Source organism: Acromyrmex echinatior, chromosome 6 (genome assembly GCF_024713525.1).
Source record: "Acromyrmex echinatior isolate Ae372 chromosome 6, ASM2471352v2, whole genome shotgun sequence".
Classification (NCBI taxonomy): Eukaryota; Metazoa; Arthropoda; class Insecta; order Hymenoptera; family Formicidae; genus Acromyrmex; species Acromyrmex echinatior.
Genome location: NC_141857.1, coordinates 9,347,099 through 9,366,461, shown reverse-complemented (window position 1 = coordinate 9,366,461; position 19,363 = coordinate 9,347,099). Strand labels below are relative to the sequence as shown.

Here is a 19,363-nt window from a genome sequence, read left to right as displayed (position 1 = left end):
TTTTTAGAGTTTGATCTAGGGCTTTAATTTCACAATTGTTCAGAATTAAGTTATACCCGTGTTATTCTATTACTTTAAGAGAGCGCGTGCGTGAACAGTAGAATGATATTATCACGATTTGCAACCATTTTTGATTATTTTTTTTCTGGCGGTGAGCTCATCATCGCGGTACGATGATTAACGGATTAAGCTGTAATAATCTGCGAAATAACTTAATAATTAGTGACACAAGCGACTTTAAGTAATCTGTATGATTGAAAGAAAACGTATCAGATATACATATTTCTTGTAACTCAGAAGTATTTAAAACTATTTCCTGTATATATGATATTTCTGTTGACTGTAGAAAGCAATTACAGCGGTATATTTCCATTTTACAGAATTAAATGTTTACTATTTCAATAATTAAATACACTTTAAAGTTTTGAACAGAATGTGAATTAATTAATTTATTTGTTGTCTAAGTCTGGAATATAGCACTGCCAACATAATAACTACCAACATTTAACAAAATAATTGACTACTGTCATACATCTTAGTATGGACTTCTTTTTAGAACTTAGATTTTTGTAGTAACAAGATGATCATTATGTAAGATATCCCAGATAGCCAAGTCTGTAAAAAACAGATTTTTTTAAACGTCTGCTACACACTATGCCAATAAAATAACAATAGAATTAGATGTACATACATAATACTGTTGACAGACTGCTAGAAAAAACGTAAGAATCTGCAAGTATCAGATAATGTCAGCAGGATCTACCAACAATTTGCCTTCACATTATGTCGACAGGCAATGTTAACAGAACACAAGCCTGCGGACGTAGATTGATGGCAGACTGTCGTCTTCTGTTCGAACCTACTGATAGTTGCTAGAAGACTGCAGACATTTTACTATCTGGGTATCATGCGCTGTTAATTATCTTATCTTCAGAATATTTATTTATTTTGTATATTAGGAATAAATTTTAATTTATGTAAATTGAAAAGGACCGAAATCCTTGGTCAAAATGTTTGCACTTTTAGTTCAGAATAAATAATAAATTTTTGTGCATTGTTAATCGCGTTGGCTCTCTGTGGACAATTTTTTTCTCCTTTTGTATTAGATTCTTTTTTAGCACGTAATTGGTGTAGAAATCAAGATTTGACAAGGTGGGCCCAATTCAATAAAAAAAAACTTGAAAAACCCAAGATGAAATGGTGCTCAGAGCCGAAATTGTATCAGTGCCACGAAGTGCAATTGCTGATGGAACGTTCAAAATAATAAAAGTTTTTGACATATAAAGATCGAAGATCAAGGTTTTTTATACAAAAATTTTTAAAAATTTTGATTTTTTCAAAACTAAAAAATTTCAAACTGGCAAATTTTTGTTTTATAAATCACAAAGTAAACAAACAAAAACTGAAATTTTTGCTTTGCAATTTTTACGTAAAATTATTAAAAGCTATGTATGTGTGTGTGATTTTTCTTTCAATTATTTATTAAATTATAATATTATAACGTACAAAATTTGATTTCTCAAAAATTATTTTCTTGAAAAAATTCACAAAAAATCTATTATACATAATAAATATTTTGAGATCTCATGATAAAGTTTTTTCTCAATTTTTAGAAAATTGAAAAATTGTTTAATTTAATTAATTTTTAGCTTTAATTTTCATCCTTCAAATATTAGTTGTAGTAAATATAAATGTATTAATGTATTAAGTATATTATTTATGTATTTTTTTTTAACAAATTTGTAAAAAAATCTATACATAACGAACATTTTAGGACCTAATGTGATGAAACCATTTTATAAAAAAAAAAAATGAATTGAATAAAAAATGATTAGACTTAAATCCGACTGATCTGATATGATATGGTTTCTTATACAGATATATGTGCGTATTCATTATATTAATTAATAAATTAAATAAAAAATCAAATAAATTAAATTGAAATTAATTCACATAATACAATATAATTATGTTATGTATTATATTGGATAGCAAATCTTACTTATCATTAATGGACTATAAAGAACAGAAGCGCAAAAAAACCTAGATTTTTTTTTAAATTCTCTCAGAGTCGATTTTTTTTAAACCCTGATAGAAATGCTTTGAGAACATTGTAGAGTAGTTTAAAATATGTCTCTCAACACTATGCCATTTTTAATTAAAAAAATGAAATGGACAAAATGCATTTTGAAAATCTGTTCCTCATATGATGTTACGATTTTTTATCATGAAAAATTATTAACATTCAACATAATAAAAAGTGGTTATTTTTACATAAGCCTTTCACTTTTTATGAGATTGTATCATTTTTTTGGTAAGATATATTTTCATGAAATAGATCACTTCCTGAACATAATCATAAATATGAACTATTTATTGAGAACAATACAAGTTATTGCATATTACATTCGCACAATAAAGTAAATAACATTCTCAGCAGTATGGCCAGATTGCTGACTGATCTATTTTTCTCTAATTTTATATTTTTAATATTTATTTGTTTTCAATTGGTTCCTCGGGTGGGCCAAAGTTAAAGAAGATAACGCCTGATATTTTTAACTGAAAATAAAATGCAGGATTTATATATATATATATATACACACACACATACACACACACACACACAAATGATATAAACCATCTAATTTATAATACAGGGTGTTTCATGTGTTTCATGTTTTAAGTGATATAGTCGATTATCTCGCGAATCAATAATTTTATTGAAAAATTTTTCGAACGAAAGTTGCATGGCTTAAAGGGAGACATAAAAATGTGGACCTTGAGTGATCTTGTTAAAATCAAATTAATGTTTTTTTAAATGGAAACCCCTATTTTTTATTACATATTCTTGTAGCCAAAACACTATAATAAAGTTACGTTTCATTAAATACTTTCCGAGTTATGGAACTTGAAAGTTATAGTACCGCCGGCGTTATTCATGTACGCATGCACGCGGGATTCTTAGGCGCGCGCGTCTCCGCGACCTATTCACACTGCTTGATATACACTCGCGCAAGGAATTGAGTCCAATCCTTTCCAATTGAACGATTCAACTTTCCTCTTTTTTTTGTATAGCTTTTTCTTTTAATTTTTTACATTAGTGGGTTTTTTCAAAGCTTTTTTCAAAATGGCCACTTACAGTTCAAATGAAATCGTTGATATTATTCTTATGCTCGATGAAGCTGGAAAAAATTATTGTAGAGCAGAAAGATTGTATCGTAATAGATATCCGTTTAGACGACATCCAAATGCAATGCAGAATTTTATTACGAGAGATATTGAATTGATGCCTTAGTTGACCGGATTAATCCCGACCTTGCCTTAATCGGCCGAATCAGTGATCGGTCTTGTCTTATAATTTAAAAAGTATTTAAAAGTAACTTTATTATAGTATTTTGGAAAGCTCTCGAGATAAACTACAAAAATATATAATAAAAAATAGGGGTTTCTATTTAAAAACACATTAATGATCTAAACCTGATTTTGACAGGGTCAAGTCCACATTTCCATCATGTGTTCCTCTTCAAGCCATGCAACTTTCGTTCGAAAAATTTTTTAATAAAATCATCGATTCACGAAATAATCGACCATATCACTTGAAATGAAACATCCTGTATACAACAAAATATAAAATTTAATATATATATAATATAATACAAAAATTCATTATAATTGGATCGGGGAAAGTTTCTCCGTATTTAAAAAAATTTTTTTGCAAAAATTTTTCATTTGTTGCAAAATTGTTACAATTATATCATTTGCTAGAGCAAAGTTTCAGCTTTAAGAATCTATTTTTTAAATTGCGGTATGATTTTTATCAGAGTTATAAGCAATCAAAGTCAGAATGCTCCTTTACTTAACTTGCGAATAACTTAGGAAAATTATAGGAACATTTTTTAAAAATAATTTTGTAGGAAAAGCTTCAAGCTTTCACGATAGGTAGTCGAAAATTTTCATAAATTTTTTTTGAGCACGTGAGAGACTCCCAAAGGGAGAAGAAAATTTTTCATCTTTTTTAGCTCATAGTTTTTTAAATGTAAAAATTATCAAACTCACAGAAACTCAAAAAATATAATAAGATTTCAAGATTTCAAGCTTTAAAACTCTTTTTTTAAATTTAAATTTTCTTCATTTTTGATAAAGATATCGTATATACAATTTTGAATAAAAAAATTTTAAATAACTCCCTTCCTTTTCTCAATCTCAAAACGAATCTGGCAAAAAAAAAACGCGGCAGTCAGTCTCGTGTGAATAGAATTATTAAGTGTTAAAGTTGGAGATTTTAGAGATATCAAGATATCCCGATTCGATACAGCTCTATATATATATATATATATATATATATATATATATATATATATATATATATATATATATACACACACACGTTCTGCATTAATTACATAAATTCACTGCTTTAAAAACATAAATTCTTTGCTTCACAAACGTAAATTCACTGCTAATGCAAAGAATTTGTGTGCTTAAAGCAGTGAATTTATATTTGTAAAGCAATGAATTTGTGTTTGTAAAGCAATGAATTTGTGTTTTTAAAGCAGTAAATTTGTATAATTAATGCAGAACGTTTACATAACGCTATATTGAGTCGGAATGACAGATAGCTTAACCTCTAAAATCTTCAACTTTAACGCTTAATAACTCGAATCATGAGGCCAACCGCGTTTTTTTATCAGATTATTTCGATTTGAGTGAAAACACGTCGAATAAGTGTATTTTTATTAAGATTTGAGGTGGGGAAGAGGTTATTCTATAATAAATAATTACCTTAAAAAATACAAAGAAATGTTTTCTCTGATCAATATATCAAGAGACATGCATTATAAGAATGAGATTTTATAATCTGATATAGTTAATATTATCTGAAGTAACATAAATTTGATACATACATAAGCTATGCTACCAATTAGTATACCAACACCAGCAATTAATTGAGTATTGTAAACTTTCTGTCTTGCGTCATAATGTTCTTTCCATGGTCCACATGGTCCAGGTATGTCATTTACTGTTGGCAATTTAATATCATCCACGGCTTTTGAGCTGGAGGAACGACTGCCTTTACAATGAAAAATATATGTTCAGATGAAATATTATTTTTCTTATTCTTAATTTATATGCAATTTATAGATTATTTCTGATTTATATATTTTTGCAAAGATAATTCCAATTTCAATATTAGGCCTGTTCATGTTGCTTGAAATCCTCCAAAATTTTTTAACTTAAAATAGAGATAAATATACTTAGGCATTGAAAAGAGAAAAAGCAAAGATGCTGAATACAAAAAGTGCAAGCAATGCAAACAGATCTAACAACAATCCTAATTAAAATAAAAAATTTCTTGTATCAATTTGAAATATCTGCTTTAGATAAAATGCTACTGTTAAATATTCGAATACATTACATTAAGTCGAAGTTATATCATAGAAAATCAGAAACTATAAAGTCTAATGTTGAGGTAAAGAATACATTTTATGATAAATTACTGTACTTTTACAAGAGCATTTTCTTATTTAATTCACAATTGATTATTTTCATAAATTCACAAGTCTAAAGTAATTGACAGTCGAAAGTAATTGGTAAGAAAACATTAATTAAAGAATTTATCATTAAGATAAGCGCAAAGGATTTTTATATTTATTATTATTATACGGATTTACACAGAATAACCTTTAGCAGGCATACATAATAGCAAACATTATGTAAGATATAGAATCGATTGTATCACGGATTAACACGAATGGCTCTAAAATAAGAAAAATCTCACCACTTCTGATAAAGTTACGAGTGATCGGTCGCAACACGTGATTAAGCATTTCGACGTAATTAACTTGTCCTCGATACAGTCACAAAAAATCTACGAAATGTGACACAAAGCAGATGAAATCTTTGACAATCGTTGACAATTTGACCAAGAGACATGTGAATCGACAATGGTCGATAAAAGAACAGTGTTGCCACAATATAAGCCTAACCGAGAGTTTACACCGAGGGTTCGATCCGAGTCGGAATGTAAGGGTAAAATCACACGATGTGAAAAACGACTGCGGTATAGGGAATGCGTCATAAAAGCCAATCAGCGTTATTCTGCGTTATTCCGAATAGCACTAATTGAATTCTCTATTCCGCAGTCCTTTTCCGCATCCTAAAGGTGAAATCACACAGTGCGGAATAGGACTGCGTCATTGAAATAACCACTCAGCGCTATTCCATATTTGATTGCGGAATAGCGATTGCGTTATTGTAATAAACCGTCATATTTTGAGAGGTTAAAATAATTTGATGTTGATTGATATGATGGAATTGCGTAATGTCGAGACGAATGAAGCAAAATGACAAAATCTGAGTGCATAAATACCAAAGTCAAAAAAACAATGCATTACGTGCGATTTCAGTATGCTCTTTTCCGCACTTTTTCATCACACCAGTTTTGTATGCTATATTCACACGATGAGGAAAAATGATAATAAATGCGTTAAAGCAGTTCAAAAAATTGTTATGAGATTATAAATATTAATTGTAAAACATTAAATATTACAACAGTGATAATTGTTTTTACAATTTGAAAAATTATATTTCATTTTAATAAGCAAATTATTGAGTCATCTAAAAGTATCCGCGGTACTTTATCACTAGATATATGACCATCAATACACATCTAGTGACAAAAAACCGCGGATACTTTTTAGATGATCCAATATTAACATGAAGTTAGTAATTTTTAAATTATATTTATGCTGGATATATCTTTGACGCATCATGTGAACATAGCACACAAAACTTGCATGATGGAAAAGTGCGGAATAGTGCTGATTGGTTGCTTCAATAACGCATTCTGTATTTCGCAGCCCTATTCCGGACCGTGTGATTTCACCCTTAGAATTTCAACCTATCAGAAATCATGTATTGTGGAATACACCATTTTTGAGATTGAAATTCTTAGGCCCGTATTCAGAACGCGCTTTTATCTCTAAAATTCTATATGCGTAACGTAAATTATAGCATATTAGCGCGCTAACATCGTTGTAAGCGCATTCTGAATACGGGCCTTATTCTCTGTTCTTTATTCAATTCAATCAATCGTTCTTTATATCATGGAAAGGAAGGAAATGGAGGACTTCAATTGGTTTATTTTTTTATGCATTACGTGTTATGCATTATGTAAGAGTTTGTGCTCCTCGCTTAACAGGGAAATGCTCGACTGCAGTTGGTTGGTTTTTGCATTCTAACCTGGATAGAACTCTCTCAATGTAAACTAGGCCAGTGACAAAGTATGCCTTCCAATAAGCGACACAAATGACATAATGGATCATTACATCCTTGTTATTTGTCAATGTTAAACAAAGTTGGTCATTGTGTCGCTTCGTGTCGCTTGTTGGAAGGCACATAAAGCTAGAACAACATTTGTGTCGATTTGTGTTATCAAATAGAAAACACCCTATAAGATTTATTCGCGTCGCATGCTCTAATGGCTCTTACACACAAAACGCGATAAAGCTTGCCGCACGGCGGAAGTTATCGCACTAACCAATAATTCTATGTTCTTAAGTCGGCCTTACCATGCAAAACTTCTAGAGATGATGTAATATTAGTTCCGCCGCGTGGCAAAAGTTGGATTGAGTTCAACTTTTTTTATCGCGCGATGGAAATTATGTATCTATTACTTCCAAGCAAGCAAGACGTTGATTGGCTGTCGCCAATTTCCGTCGCGCGGCGAGCATTGCCGCGTTCTGTGTGCAGGAGCCATGGGCTGTGGTCAAAGTCTTGCTACAAATACTTTGAAGCGTTTGATGGACCAGACGAAAGAATTTTACAAACTGATCAATTAAAAAACGCTTCAAAGTGGTTGCAACATTGACCATATCCGATCTCCTTGGGTGTAGAGAGCCTGTAATTAGAGTGGCGCCATACGAGAGGATGACGTCATATTTTAGCGAAATTCTGCGAGAGAGAAAGAGATATACGGTCTCAGTCTATCCAACACACTGTTTGTTGGATAGACTGAGACCGTATATCTCTTTCTCGCAGAATTTCGCTAAAATATGACGTCATCTTCTCGTATGGCGCCACTCTGATTACAGACTCTCTACTTGGGTGCAGTCGAGTTACCACTATAAATGCTTCGAAGCATTCTTTGATTGGTCAAAATTCATTCTTCCGATTGGTTAATCAAATGCTTCGAAACATTCGTAGTGGCAACTTGACCACACCCCTTTATTATTCTATCAGGGTCAGACTCTGATTAAATGAATCATGTGATCTCTAATCTAGCTTTGCTTTTTGATGATGAATTGTACAAAAGTGTACGAGCAACTATTTTTACGGTAATTATACGGTTTAGCACAACTATCTTAAAAATCAATGAAATTAGGCTTATTCGACACGTTTTTTAAAGTGAAAGAATCTGGCAGAAAAAAAGTGTCGCTTTGTCCCCCGAACCGAGATATTGAGCATTAAAGTTGGTAACTATTGAGGTTAGGAAATCTGTCACAGAGACCAAATCAGACCGGTAATTCTTCAGAAGAGCTACCTCCGATTTCGAAATTAGGATCATTCAAAGAATCTGGCTGAAAAAAGTCCAGGACTGCTCTGCGAAGAGTTACGTAATTAACACTTAGTAAAGTAACACTTCAATTAACTTTAACGCTCAGTATTTCGCAGGGCAGAGCGATACTTTTTTTCTGCCAGATTCTTTTATTTCATGAAAAAACGCGGCGAATAAATCTAATTTTATTAATTTTATTGATTTTGAGTGATTGGTCTAAATTGTATAATTACCACTTTTACTTATAGCATTTTCGACCCAAGAGAATGGATTTGCTCTCATTTAGATTGGATAATATTCTACTGTTGGTTGATGTTACATATTCCATCAAAGGAGAGCATACAATGTCATTAATCCAACCTAGATTGGTACAAATCCACTCTGGTTGAATATGCTATTAGAAAGAAGTACTTATATTTAAATATTGTACAGAATAAAAAAAAGTTAGATTACGTATATTTCACTGCGTGTTTACTTATGTTCGTCAGAAACTGTGAAAGTAGTTTTGGCAATTGTCGCTCGTCGATTAAGTAATTCAATTTGACGTCGTTTGAGAATTGTGAATAAGTTCATCTAGTTGATGTAAAAGATTCGTTTATTTTACTCGTTCGTTCGCGAATTACTCATTTACAAAAAAAATTGCTCTTTTTGTTATATTAAAATTATTTTTATTTGTTATTGTGTGTATTCTGTTCAGAACAACAACCGTTTACTGAGCACTCAGTGAGCAGTTGTCATTCTGAATGCATTTATTATGTTTATGAAATAACCAAGTTCTTGCATTTTAGCATACAACCAGCGAAACGTTACATCAACACAATGATACATCCACTAATTGCAGTATGCCAAATGCGATCAATAGCTGACAAAGTGAAAAATCTACAAGTTGTGAGCGAATTAGCAGCTGAGGCCAAACGCAGATCAGCCACAGTATATACTTTACAATAAAGTGTTTCATATTCTAAATTGCATGACATTAACTTTATTCTTCTAATTTATATATATTGCAGATAGCATTTTTTCCTGAAGCTTGCGATTTTTTGGCAGATAATAAAAAGGATATTGTCACCATGGCTGAACCTTTAACTGGACTGACAGTGACGGCTTATAAAGAAATCGCTATTAAGAATAATATCTGGTTATCTTTAGGTGGAATTCACGAAGCTGTAAATACTTTAATTTTCATTTTACACTAATTCATTTAATTACAAAAGATAAAATAATTATTTCTTCAATGATATATAAAGATATTCATCATTTCAGTCAGACAATGTGGAAAAGATTTACAATACGCATGTATTGATAAATAATGAAGGAGAACTAGTTGCCATGTATAAAAAGTTACACTTGTTTGACATGGATAATAAGGATACCGGAGTACGTCTGATGGAATCGGACTATGTGCTTAAAGGAATTGAAATTGTGCCACCTGTGCCTACACCGATCGGCAAGCTCGCACTTAGCATTGTATCCTTAATTAAAATTAACAATCATGTCATTCCATTTTTAAAAATGATCTTCATATATGATATTAAAAAGTTGATTTTTGTTAACAATTTTATCATTATTTATGTTCTTACTAAATTTAACTTTAACGTAACTTTTTGTTTAAAACACTTTTTGTAAAATTAAAAAAAAAAAAAATATTGGAAGATGGTTGATTAAAGTGGGATTAATTGTACAAATTTGTCTTAAAATTGGGTTAAAATTATAAAAGTAAGTAAATTCACTAGGCGTTGACCAATGAAATTATAAGTATTCTAGTGAATTTGCTCACTGTTGTAATTTTTATCTCATTTATGATATACAATCGAATCGCTGCATATATAAATTATAAATATATAGCAAAACACAACTTAACAACGATACAGTGTTACGACATGCGGTTTCCCGAGTTATCGATAATATTGCGGAATATGGGAGCACAGATTCTCACATATCCATCAGCATTCACATATGAAACTGGCGCTGCACACTGGGAGGTGATGCTGCGAGCACGAGCAATAGAAAATCAATGTTATGTCATAGCTGCAGCACAAACTGGCGCGCACAACCAAAAAAGAAAAAGCTGGGGTCATGCCATGGTAAATAATTATGTATATAGAATAAAAATAAATATAGCATCAGGAGACATTAAGAGTCAGCGCTAGTACTGATTTGCGCAAAAAAATAATAAAGATATAAATTTAATTAATTCTGAACGTTCCAGCTCTATTTTGAGTCATATCTTCAATAGATAAATATATAAAGAATTATCGCAATGGAACAAATATACTACTGATTAATCAATTAAAATCATATTTCATGTAAAATCATATTTCATGCTTTTTCATATGCAAATTGCATGGGTCATGCAGTGAGATGCGATCATTCTCAACATTAACCAATGTTGTAACACTATAGTTTCATAGTTGAGTCGTGATGGATTGCCAATCTCAAAACTAAATCAAAAGAAAATATTTTTCTTGTGTTAGAAATCGGATGGAAATTATGATCTTAAAAAGTTGCTCACCTCACAATCTGCATTGAACAACAGTTCATCAATTAATAATACAAGGAATACACTGAATATTGAACAATAGTCAGACATTAAAATTAAGAAATTGATCGACAAAAAAATTGCCATGTCTTATATTAAATGGTCAAAATGTGACTGTCAAGTACAATGATCAAAATCAGAGATGGTCAAATCAAACAATAAACAATGCTGTTATGACTTATTCAGTATCTCCCTATAAACATGATTTAGACCTGTATCAATTTTCAAATTCAGTCTATCAGGTTGGTAATTAATGTGGAGCATTTTCAACATAAGTCGTTTATTGTAAGACCTCTTTACATCCAAAATTTTTACATTTTTCCAATTGAGATCATGATTGCAATGCAAGCTATGACCTGTAATCAGCGAACGTGTAGTGATTTTTTCTGTGTGTATGATTGTAGTGTATGACTAATCTAGTTTTTAATTTTCTGCCAGTTTTGATCAATATAGAATGCACTGCAATTATTACAATTTATCTTAAACTGACGGCACACGATGCTTGTTTTCCTGCTGAATTGCTAGTTGGATTAAAAGCCACCGTAATGGCTGTGATGCTGTTAGTGCCAGTATCATAACCAATACGATAGCAAGATTCTAATCCAGTTAGCAAAATATTACATCGACCGGGAGTCGAACCCGGATCTCTTGCATTCCGTGCGCACGGATTCCGGCCGATGTAATATTTTTCGAAATAAGAATTAATTATTTATAGATTTTTATATGTCATTCAACATTATTATGATTGTTTTGAAGATGCATCAAAAAATTGTTAAATTGCTAGTCAATTTAATTCGTGATATTACTGTGATAGTTTAGTAGAGTTAACGTTTCAAGACCGAAAAATCATTTCGGCGTGCGTTTCTAAGGACTACATACGTAGTGTATAAATTCACACACGAATCATACAAGCATTAAGATCCAGTTAGACCGTTTAAAGATTTTGATTTCTATAATTTGTGTTATCACAAATACGGTCCTATAATATATTATATTGTTTAATAAATTGATTCAATTATTTAAAAATATAATAACTTACTTTTTGGCACACTATTTATAAAATTGAATTTTTATATTCCATCAATGAACGGAACCATTTAATTGTGTATATAGTATAGTTATTTTTTCGATAAAATTAAAAAATTTCTCATTATAATTAAAAGCGTAATCCGTTCATTTTCAGATTGTGGATCCTTGGGGTACTATTATAGCACAATGTACGGATAAAATGGGTATAGCTATGGCAGAAATTGATCTCACACTACTGGAAAAAATTAGGAAAAATATGCCGTGCGAACAACACCGCCGTAATGATTTATACTCAAGAATGGAATGTCGAAAGTCCACTTAACACGATTAAAGGTTAATTAATAAATAATTATCATAATTATTGTATATTAAAATTCTTGTTCACTCAGCACTACTATTTCAAGGGTGCTATTTCACTTGCATATTAGACTTGTTCGCGTTACTAACACTTTGTGCACTCAGCATCTTTGTTTTCTTTCTTTTCAATGCCCAATTATACAATCTATCTTATTTTAAGTGTAAAAATATTCGGGGATTTCTAGTAACGCGAACAGATTTACTGTTGCAATTGTCGACTGTCAATCGCAACTTCTCTGTAAGAAGTTTTTATTTTTTTTTTCTAGCGCTGTGATTGGTTTGTGCACAATTGGCTCGTGTGCAATTGATATACATCCTATTTCAGATTATGATATCAGAAGTGAGAAAATACACAATAAAATTCTAGCTAGGTAATATTTTTTACAATAAATTTTTTATAGGTTTAAGGTTTAATTTTTTATAGATTTTATGTGTGTCAGTAGCATCAAAGGGTCTAGCCGAATAAGCATACGAAAAATGCCCTTAAACCAATCCAATTTTGAATATGTCACATTGTTAAGCTCGATAAATGATTATTTTACATTAAATTTCAACCTGCTAACTTATCTAACTTATCTATGCAGGAATAATGCAGGAATAATGAAAAACATAAATTTCAATTTTTTATTTTTATTTTTTCTATCGTGTAAATTAAAAAATCTGAAAAATTTGACACACTCTTTAGCATATTACATCTAAAAAAAATTTTGTTTAGATTTTTGACGAAAAATTTGAATAAAAAAAAATAAAAATTTTAATGAATGTTTTTTATTGAAAATATTTAAATATTGTCTTCAAAAAATTATTGTGAATTAATCATTCTATAATATGATGAATGAAATATGTCGTATTCAGATTTTTTAAAGGTATAAGGCACCCTTCCTCCCTCCCTTCCTATGGAGGAAGGGGGGGGGAGAAAAAATGGTAATTTACATTCTTTTTAAAGTGTGACCTAACCGTTTAAATATGAGAATTTATATATTATTAAGTTTACGTAAAAAAACTTAATCACTGTAAGAAATATCAAACATATTAACTGAGCCACACAAAAATTATTTAACACAAACGACATTATTGTAATAATTAAAATTAGAAAAAAAATTAAATATATATATTTTTCTATACTATAATTCATTTAAAAAATCAGTTACTTCTAAATACACATATTGTATAAAATATTTTTAAACAATGTACGCATAATTATGATAATGTACCTATGTATAAATATAATAATATTATATTAAATATATTTCTGGCGGGAAAATATAAATAAAAAATATAAAACTGTTTTTTAATTTTTGCAACAATGCTGCATACCTTTAAAAGATCTGAATACAACATATTTCATTCATCATGGAATGATTAATTTATCATATTCATATTTTTTTGAAGATAGTACTCAAATATTTTCAATAAGAAATATTCATTAAAAATATTTTCATTTTTTTTAAATTTAAATTTTTCGTTAAAAATTTAAAAAAATTTTTTAAAGCTCCTGAGTAGTTACTACAGTCATAGTGAATCGTGACGTCAGAAGCGAAAAATGACACGTTAATTTTGATTACATGCCATTTATAAATAAAGACAATTTGGATAAAATGATGAGATTGATAGTAAATAATCGTAAAAAGTGATAAAAGGCATATTAAATGCTTTTATTTAATGTGCATGTGTAGCTTATTTTCACTTGCACTTGTCTTTTATGACTTTTTACAATTATTTATTGACTATTAGCGGGGATAAACATAGTTTTCGTCCATTTTTACAAATGTTTTAAAGCAATCTCATTATTTTGTTTTATCTAAATGGTCTTTATTTATAAATGGCGTAATAAAAATTAACATGTCATGTCTCGCTTCTGACGTCATGACTCAATATGGTTGGTGCTTCTCTTATTTATTGCTAGTTAACATATTTATATTAGCGATCTTGTTCTAAATTTATAATACTGTTTATAACACTGTGGCTCGCCATCAGAGGTCCAACGGGACTCGCTCGGATTTGCGCGAGCATCGTAGCCACGCGAATATTCCCTTTAAATAGAACATCAATTTAAATTCATTCCAGGCGTCTAAGGCAGGGCCCACATTACATCGCCTTACTGATGAATTTAGTAGTGAGGGACCGAGACGAAACGCCGTGGTCGACCAAAAAGCTTCGAGTCAAGCCTCCTTAGTGGATACGAATATCATTTTCATACAGACATCCACAATACAATAAAAACTCTTGCAAAACATATTAAATATGTTTCAACACACTTACAATCGATAGAACCGCTTATAAAATATATTAAAAAGTCTTCTGTTTCATTAATTAATAAGTAATTATATATCTAGGAAACAATCTCACACGCGCGCGCACACATACGCACACACACTTGGTTCGTGCGTACGTGCGTGCGTGCGTGCGTATGTGTAATAAGAAATATTCAAAAACGAAATAATCTATGTTTATAATTACAACTATGACAAACTAAAATTAATAATATACAGAATATTTCCTGTAACTTTAATTTTAAAATTGTTCAGTTCGAAGATGCACATATTATGAGCAAGAAATTGTCTGCAAGATCATGTTTTTAAAACTTCAAGGTTATCTTCACGATTTTCAAGATAAAAGAGCAAACGAACGCCTCCGATTTGTAATGTCGAACGCATCTGGTAAATGTTAATATTTGTAATAAATAAGTGCATCTGAAACTTTCCTGGGAGCTGAAGGTGTATCATAATCGGGTCATGAAGTGGATTTTAAGATAAATGAAGCCAATATGCAACATGATGCAACAGGTATATGTAATGAAACTGATCACGATGATTGCGAATCAATATAATAACATTCGCAAATATTAATAAGAAGTAAATTGTAAAGAGAAGCTATTTATAAATGTTATTATCGTATTGTTAAGTTTACTACTTCATCACATGTTAGAAAGACCTTGTTTGTCACTTATGTTTTGATTCAGTATCAATAGATTTTTTAATATTAATATTTTTTATTAAAATCAAAATCAGATATTAAGTATTATATTTAGTAATATTGTATCAGTGCAATAATTGTAAATCTTGATAAAGGATAGCAGTTCTTAAAATTTGTTATCATGTGTACAAAATGTATATTGATATATTATAATATTATAAATTATCATGTTTATTAATGACAGATACAGTTGAAGACTCACAAGAACTTGCATTAAATTCTGATAACAAAAACCTACAACATGTTTAATATTTTATCGTTGCAACTGCATTACATCACAGAATTTGGAGAAGCTGTTAAGAAGTGAACAGTTGAGGGTTAAAATGAGAAAAAAGCTTGTAACTATGAAGAAGGAATTGAAGCGTTTAAAAAATGAAGTGCCTTTTGTCAAAGATTTTTAATAAAAGTCAGACAAAATTGCTTTTTAATGATTATAAGAGAAATACCGCATTGGTGTAAGGAAACTCTAGTAAGAGCTTATTCACTAAAGTTTGCATGTGATACGATGGGATACAATGAACTATTACACCAAAATTTTTCTTTACAAAATATTAGAACTTTAAGAAGGAGAGTAGAAAATTTTAAATTTAATAGTGGAATAAGTGAGAAAATTTCTCCATTTTTAAAGATTAAAGTTTCTCAATTTAAAAAACAAACAGATAAATGTGTGTTAGTGCTGGATGAAATATCCATTATTTCGGGGAAATTTTACGACCATAGTTCCAGTACTGAATATGGACATGTCATAATAGGTGTGTTCCCTTTTTACTGGCAGTGCAACCATCATGACATCACAACAGTGCACTGCCGCAGCCGTTCCAAAATTACTTAGATACTGCCAGCACTACTGTAACATCGTATTTCGAAACGACTTTGCAGTAGACTGGCAGTAATGTAAACAGATATGGATAAACCTACTAAATTGTCAATAAATTTTGAACAAAAACAGCAGCGATAGTTCTTCCAAAGAAGATGAATTAATTATGGGATTACCAATTCAAACAGTTTGACCTCGTGATAATGGACACAGTTAATGAATACTTATTTAGATGTGGAATTTAAGAGTCATTTTTGGTAACATGAATATATGTGCATCTTTTCTGCAGTTAAATATAATGTATATATTTTTTTATTTCCTGGATCGAATATTTCGACGCGTTATGCTTCTTTAAGCGATGCCATATTGCATTGTAACCTCATTTCGAAAGCCGCAGTAGTCGCAGTAGCAATATGGCTATCATTTATGATGTCATTGAGGGAACTAGACGCAATCGCAGCGCGCTGCATATTAATAACGAAACAATTTTTCAGTACTGCCAGTACTGACAATATATATCGGAACTATATCAGAGAAGGAACAAAAGAATACTGCAATTCATGCATTGTGTTTTATATTAGCTGGATTGGCTAGTAGATGAAAGCAAATAGTGGCATATTATTTTACAGGAACGACCGCAGGAAATGTTTTGAAATTAATTTATAGTAATCAAAATTATTTCAAAGGCGGAAAATATTGGCCTCTCAGTTCAAGCTGTCTCAGATATGGATACTAACAATGTGGAAGGAATTCAGCATAAAAATATTGCGAATACAGATTAATCATTATTGCCAACATGTTTGCGATGCAAATCGCAAATTATACTTTTGTTCAGATGATCCGCATGCATTAAAAAATATTGTTTGCGGTCTTCTGCTGAATAAAATGTTCAAAATATCGCAATATGTCGTGGACAAGTATAATCTGCCAACCTGTGATGTTAGAGCTTCATACTTATCTGATGTGACGTAATAAAAGAAGATGAAAATTGTGATATAAAATTAGCTTCAAAAGTTAAGAAAGACTACGTAAAGAGAAATAAGTTCTATTTTTAAAAAATAAAAGTATCTTACGCTATGAGCATTATGAGCTATCAAGTTAGTTCGGCATTGCGATTTTTATGTAACAATCTAAAAGATGAACGTCAAAGTACTACGTGGTTTATTTCAGTTGTAAGCAATGGTTTGATTTAATGATTAACCGAAAGTTATCATTGGTTTTAAGTAAATTAAAAATTAAAAAGAAAAGTTTCAAGAAGTTATAGATTTTCTTAATAAAGTAATAATATTCAGAGATTTAGCTATAGGAGATAAAGGTCATTGGAAACCGTTCTAAGGTGCTGTAATTTTATCAACCATGATTTGACTGTAATTGATTTATCACAATATCTTAAATGATTGTGATTTTCTATTTTTTTTTAACATCACGTTTAACTCAAGATACTTAAAAAAACTATTTTCTGCTATCAGAAGAAAAAACATAATTTCAAATTCAATTTAAGAAATTTAAAATTAATTAGTATTTCTCAATTTATAAAAGATATTAAAGACAGTAGTTATTAAGAAGATAATCAAAAGTATCTTTTAGAATTTTTATGTGTCATACAAAACCGTACTTCAAGGTACACATGATACAATTCGATCAGCAATTTAAATCTCGCACAGAGATTTAGTCCAGATTTACAACAGGTGTTTTAAGTCTTAAGTCCATAAGAAATTGACTAATTACAGTCGAATGCGAGGAGAATAAATATTGGGTCATCTAAAAAGTATCCGCGGTTTTTGTCACTAGATGGAGTTGACCATCAACACTATCTAGTGACAAAAAACCGCGGATACTTTTTAAATGACCCAATAATTATGATCCATTCTTTGTGGCTTAAGGCTTAAAAATCTATTGTAGATCCGAGGTAACAATTCTTCAAAACACGTACTGTTACTTTAAACAATACAAACATAAACAAATTGCACTATGTATCTAGTTATTTATAATAATAATAAATATTTTCAAAAACGAAAATGCAAAGCATATATGTTTGCAACAGGAAATAAAAATGCAAATTTTTATTACTATAGTACATTAGAGCTCGTCAAAATAATATCTTATTTTTTATTAATGCAACAACATTACATTTTTTCATTCAAATTGAGACAAAGTTTCGAATATTTCAAGAATATATGAGCAATCACAAAGAAAGTGGCAACTTAAAGAAAGTTTTTATGGAAATCTGCCAAGATATACCATTCTCTTTTCCACCTTGTCACAAAACTACCTTGTTCGAAAACTAAAATTATTTGACGATACTATACATTACGTATGAGATTATTATTTAAAAAAATACCTGATAAAAAATATAACTTATTCTAATAAGAGCATGGCAATGCATCATTACGTATTGTGATTTAAACATTTTAATTTGTGATAAATGTTTATTTTTATGATGTTTAATGATAAATGTTTATTTTTATTTCATAGTTTATATAAAATTTATAATTTTTTATTATAAATTTTATAATAATAATTATACATATATTTTATTAATATAAAATTTATAATAATTTTATTTAAAAGATTATATACATTTATAATAAATTTGTTTAATATACTCTTTGTGTTTCCCTTACTTCTTTATTTTTTTCTTTAATTATGGTGTTAGTTACTAAGAACTAAACTATCTTGTATTTCAGGTGATGCAATCGTCACTTTGGACCGATTTCACTAACATCGATTAGTTTAATGAATAATTATCCAACATATTGAATAAGGAAAACACATGTAACATTCCTTATTTTATTTAATATATTGAACATATATTCAATTATTCCTTTTATTGTGTGTTTAAACCTATTCCTTTTATTATGTCAGCTTTAATATTTGCAACTGCTAGATTACGTCTTGGTGAATTATCGCAATTATTCTCATTTGTACACACTTTTTAAAAATTGAATAATATAAAATTTGTAAGAAGAATTTGATAATAAACAGGATTAATCGCATCTGCATAAACAAACTAATCCTTGCATAAATTCTCAGGGAAATAAATTTATCCTCATTCAGACAACAGCACTTTGACACAGAGCGCTGATTG

At 30.0% G+C, this 19,363-nt stretch overlaps 2 protein-coding genes across 8 annotated transcripts; one reads left to right on the top strand and one right to left on the bottom strand.

Moving 5' to 3' along the window:
* Window positions 1-2,353: 2,353 nt before the first annotated feature.
* On the bottom strand, window positions 2,354-5,999 carry COX7B (Cytochrome c oxidase subunit 7B). Its single transcript, XM_011063422.2, has 3 exons — window positions 5,780-5,999; window positions 4,905-5,071; window positions 2,354-2,559 (listed from the first exon to the last, which is right to left on the bottom strand). The coding sequence occupies exons 1-3, from the start codon at window positions 5,826-5,828 to the stop codon at window positions 2,494-2,496; spliced, it is 282 nt and encodes a 93-aa protein (XP_011061724.1). The 5' UTR covers window positions 5,829-5,999; the 3' UTR covers window positions 2,354-2,493.
* A 2,171-nt stretch (window positions 6,000-8,170) lies between these two features.
* Window positions 8,171-19,093, top strand: NitFhit (ntrilase and fragile histidine triad fusion protein NitFhit). Of its 7 annotated transcripts, none has more exons than XM_011063420.2 (8): window positions 8,182-8,336; window positions 8,806-8,964; window positions 9,346-9,487; window positions 9,568-9,723; window positions 9,821-10,024; window positions 10,429-10,641; window positions 12,280-12,458; window positions 12,749-13,766. In XM_011063420.2, the coding sequence occupies exons 3-7, from the start codon at window positions 9,377-9,379 to the stop codon at window positions 12,445-12,447; spliced, it is 852 nt and encodes a 283-aa protein (XP_011061722.1). In that variant the 5' UTR covers window positions 8,182-8,336; window positions 8,806-8,964; window positions 9,346-9,376; the 3' UTR covers window positions 12,448-12,458; window positions 12,749-13,766. The 7 variants fall into 7 exon arrangements, 5 of the variants coding, with proteins under 5 accessions (XP_011061721.1, XP_011061720.1, XP_011061722.1 ...); XR_015545322.1 differs by lacking the exons at window positions 8,182-8,336; window positions 8,806-8,964 and adding exons at window positions 8,969-9,087; window positions 18,963-19,093 and having other exon boundaries at window positions 12,749-12,853; XR_015545321.1 differs by lacking the exons at window positions 8,182-8,336; window positions 8,806-8,964 and adding exons at window positions 8,969-9,087; window positions 14,550-15,698 and having other exon boundaries at window positions 12,749-12,853.
* The last annotated feature ends 270 nt before the right edge of the window (window positions 19,094-19,363 follow it).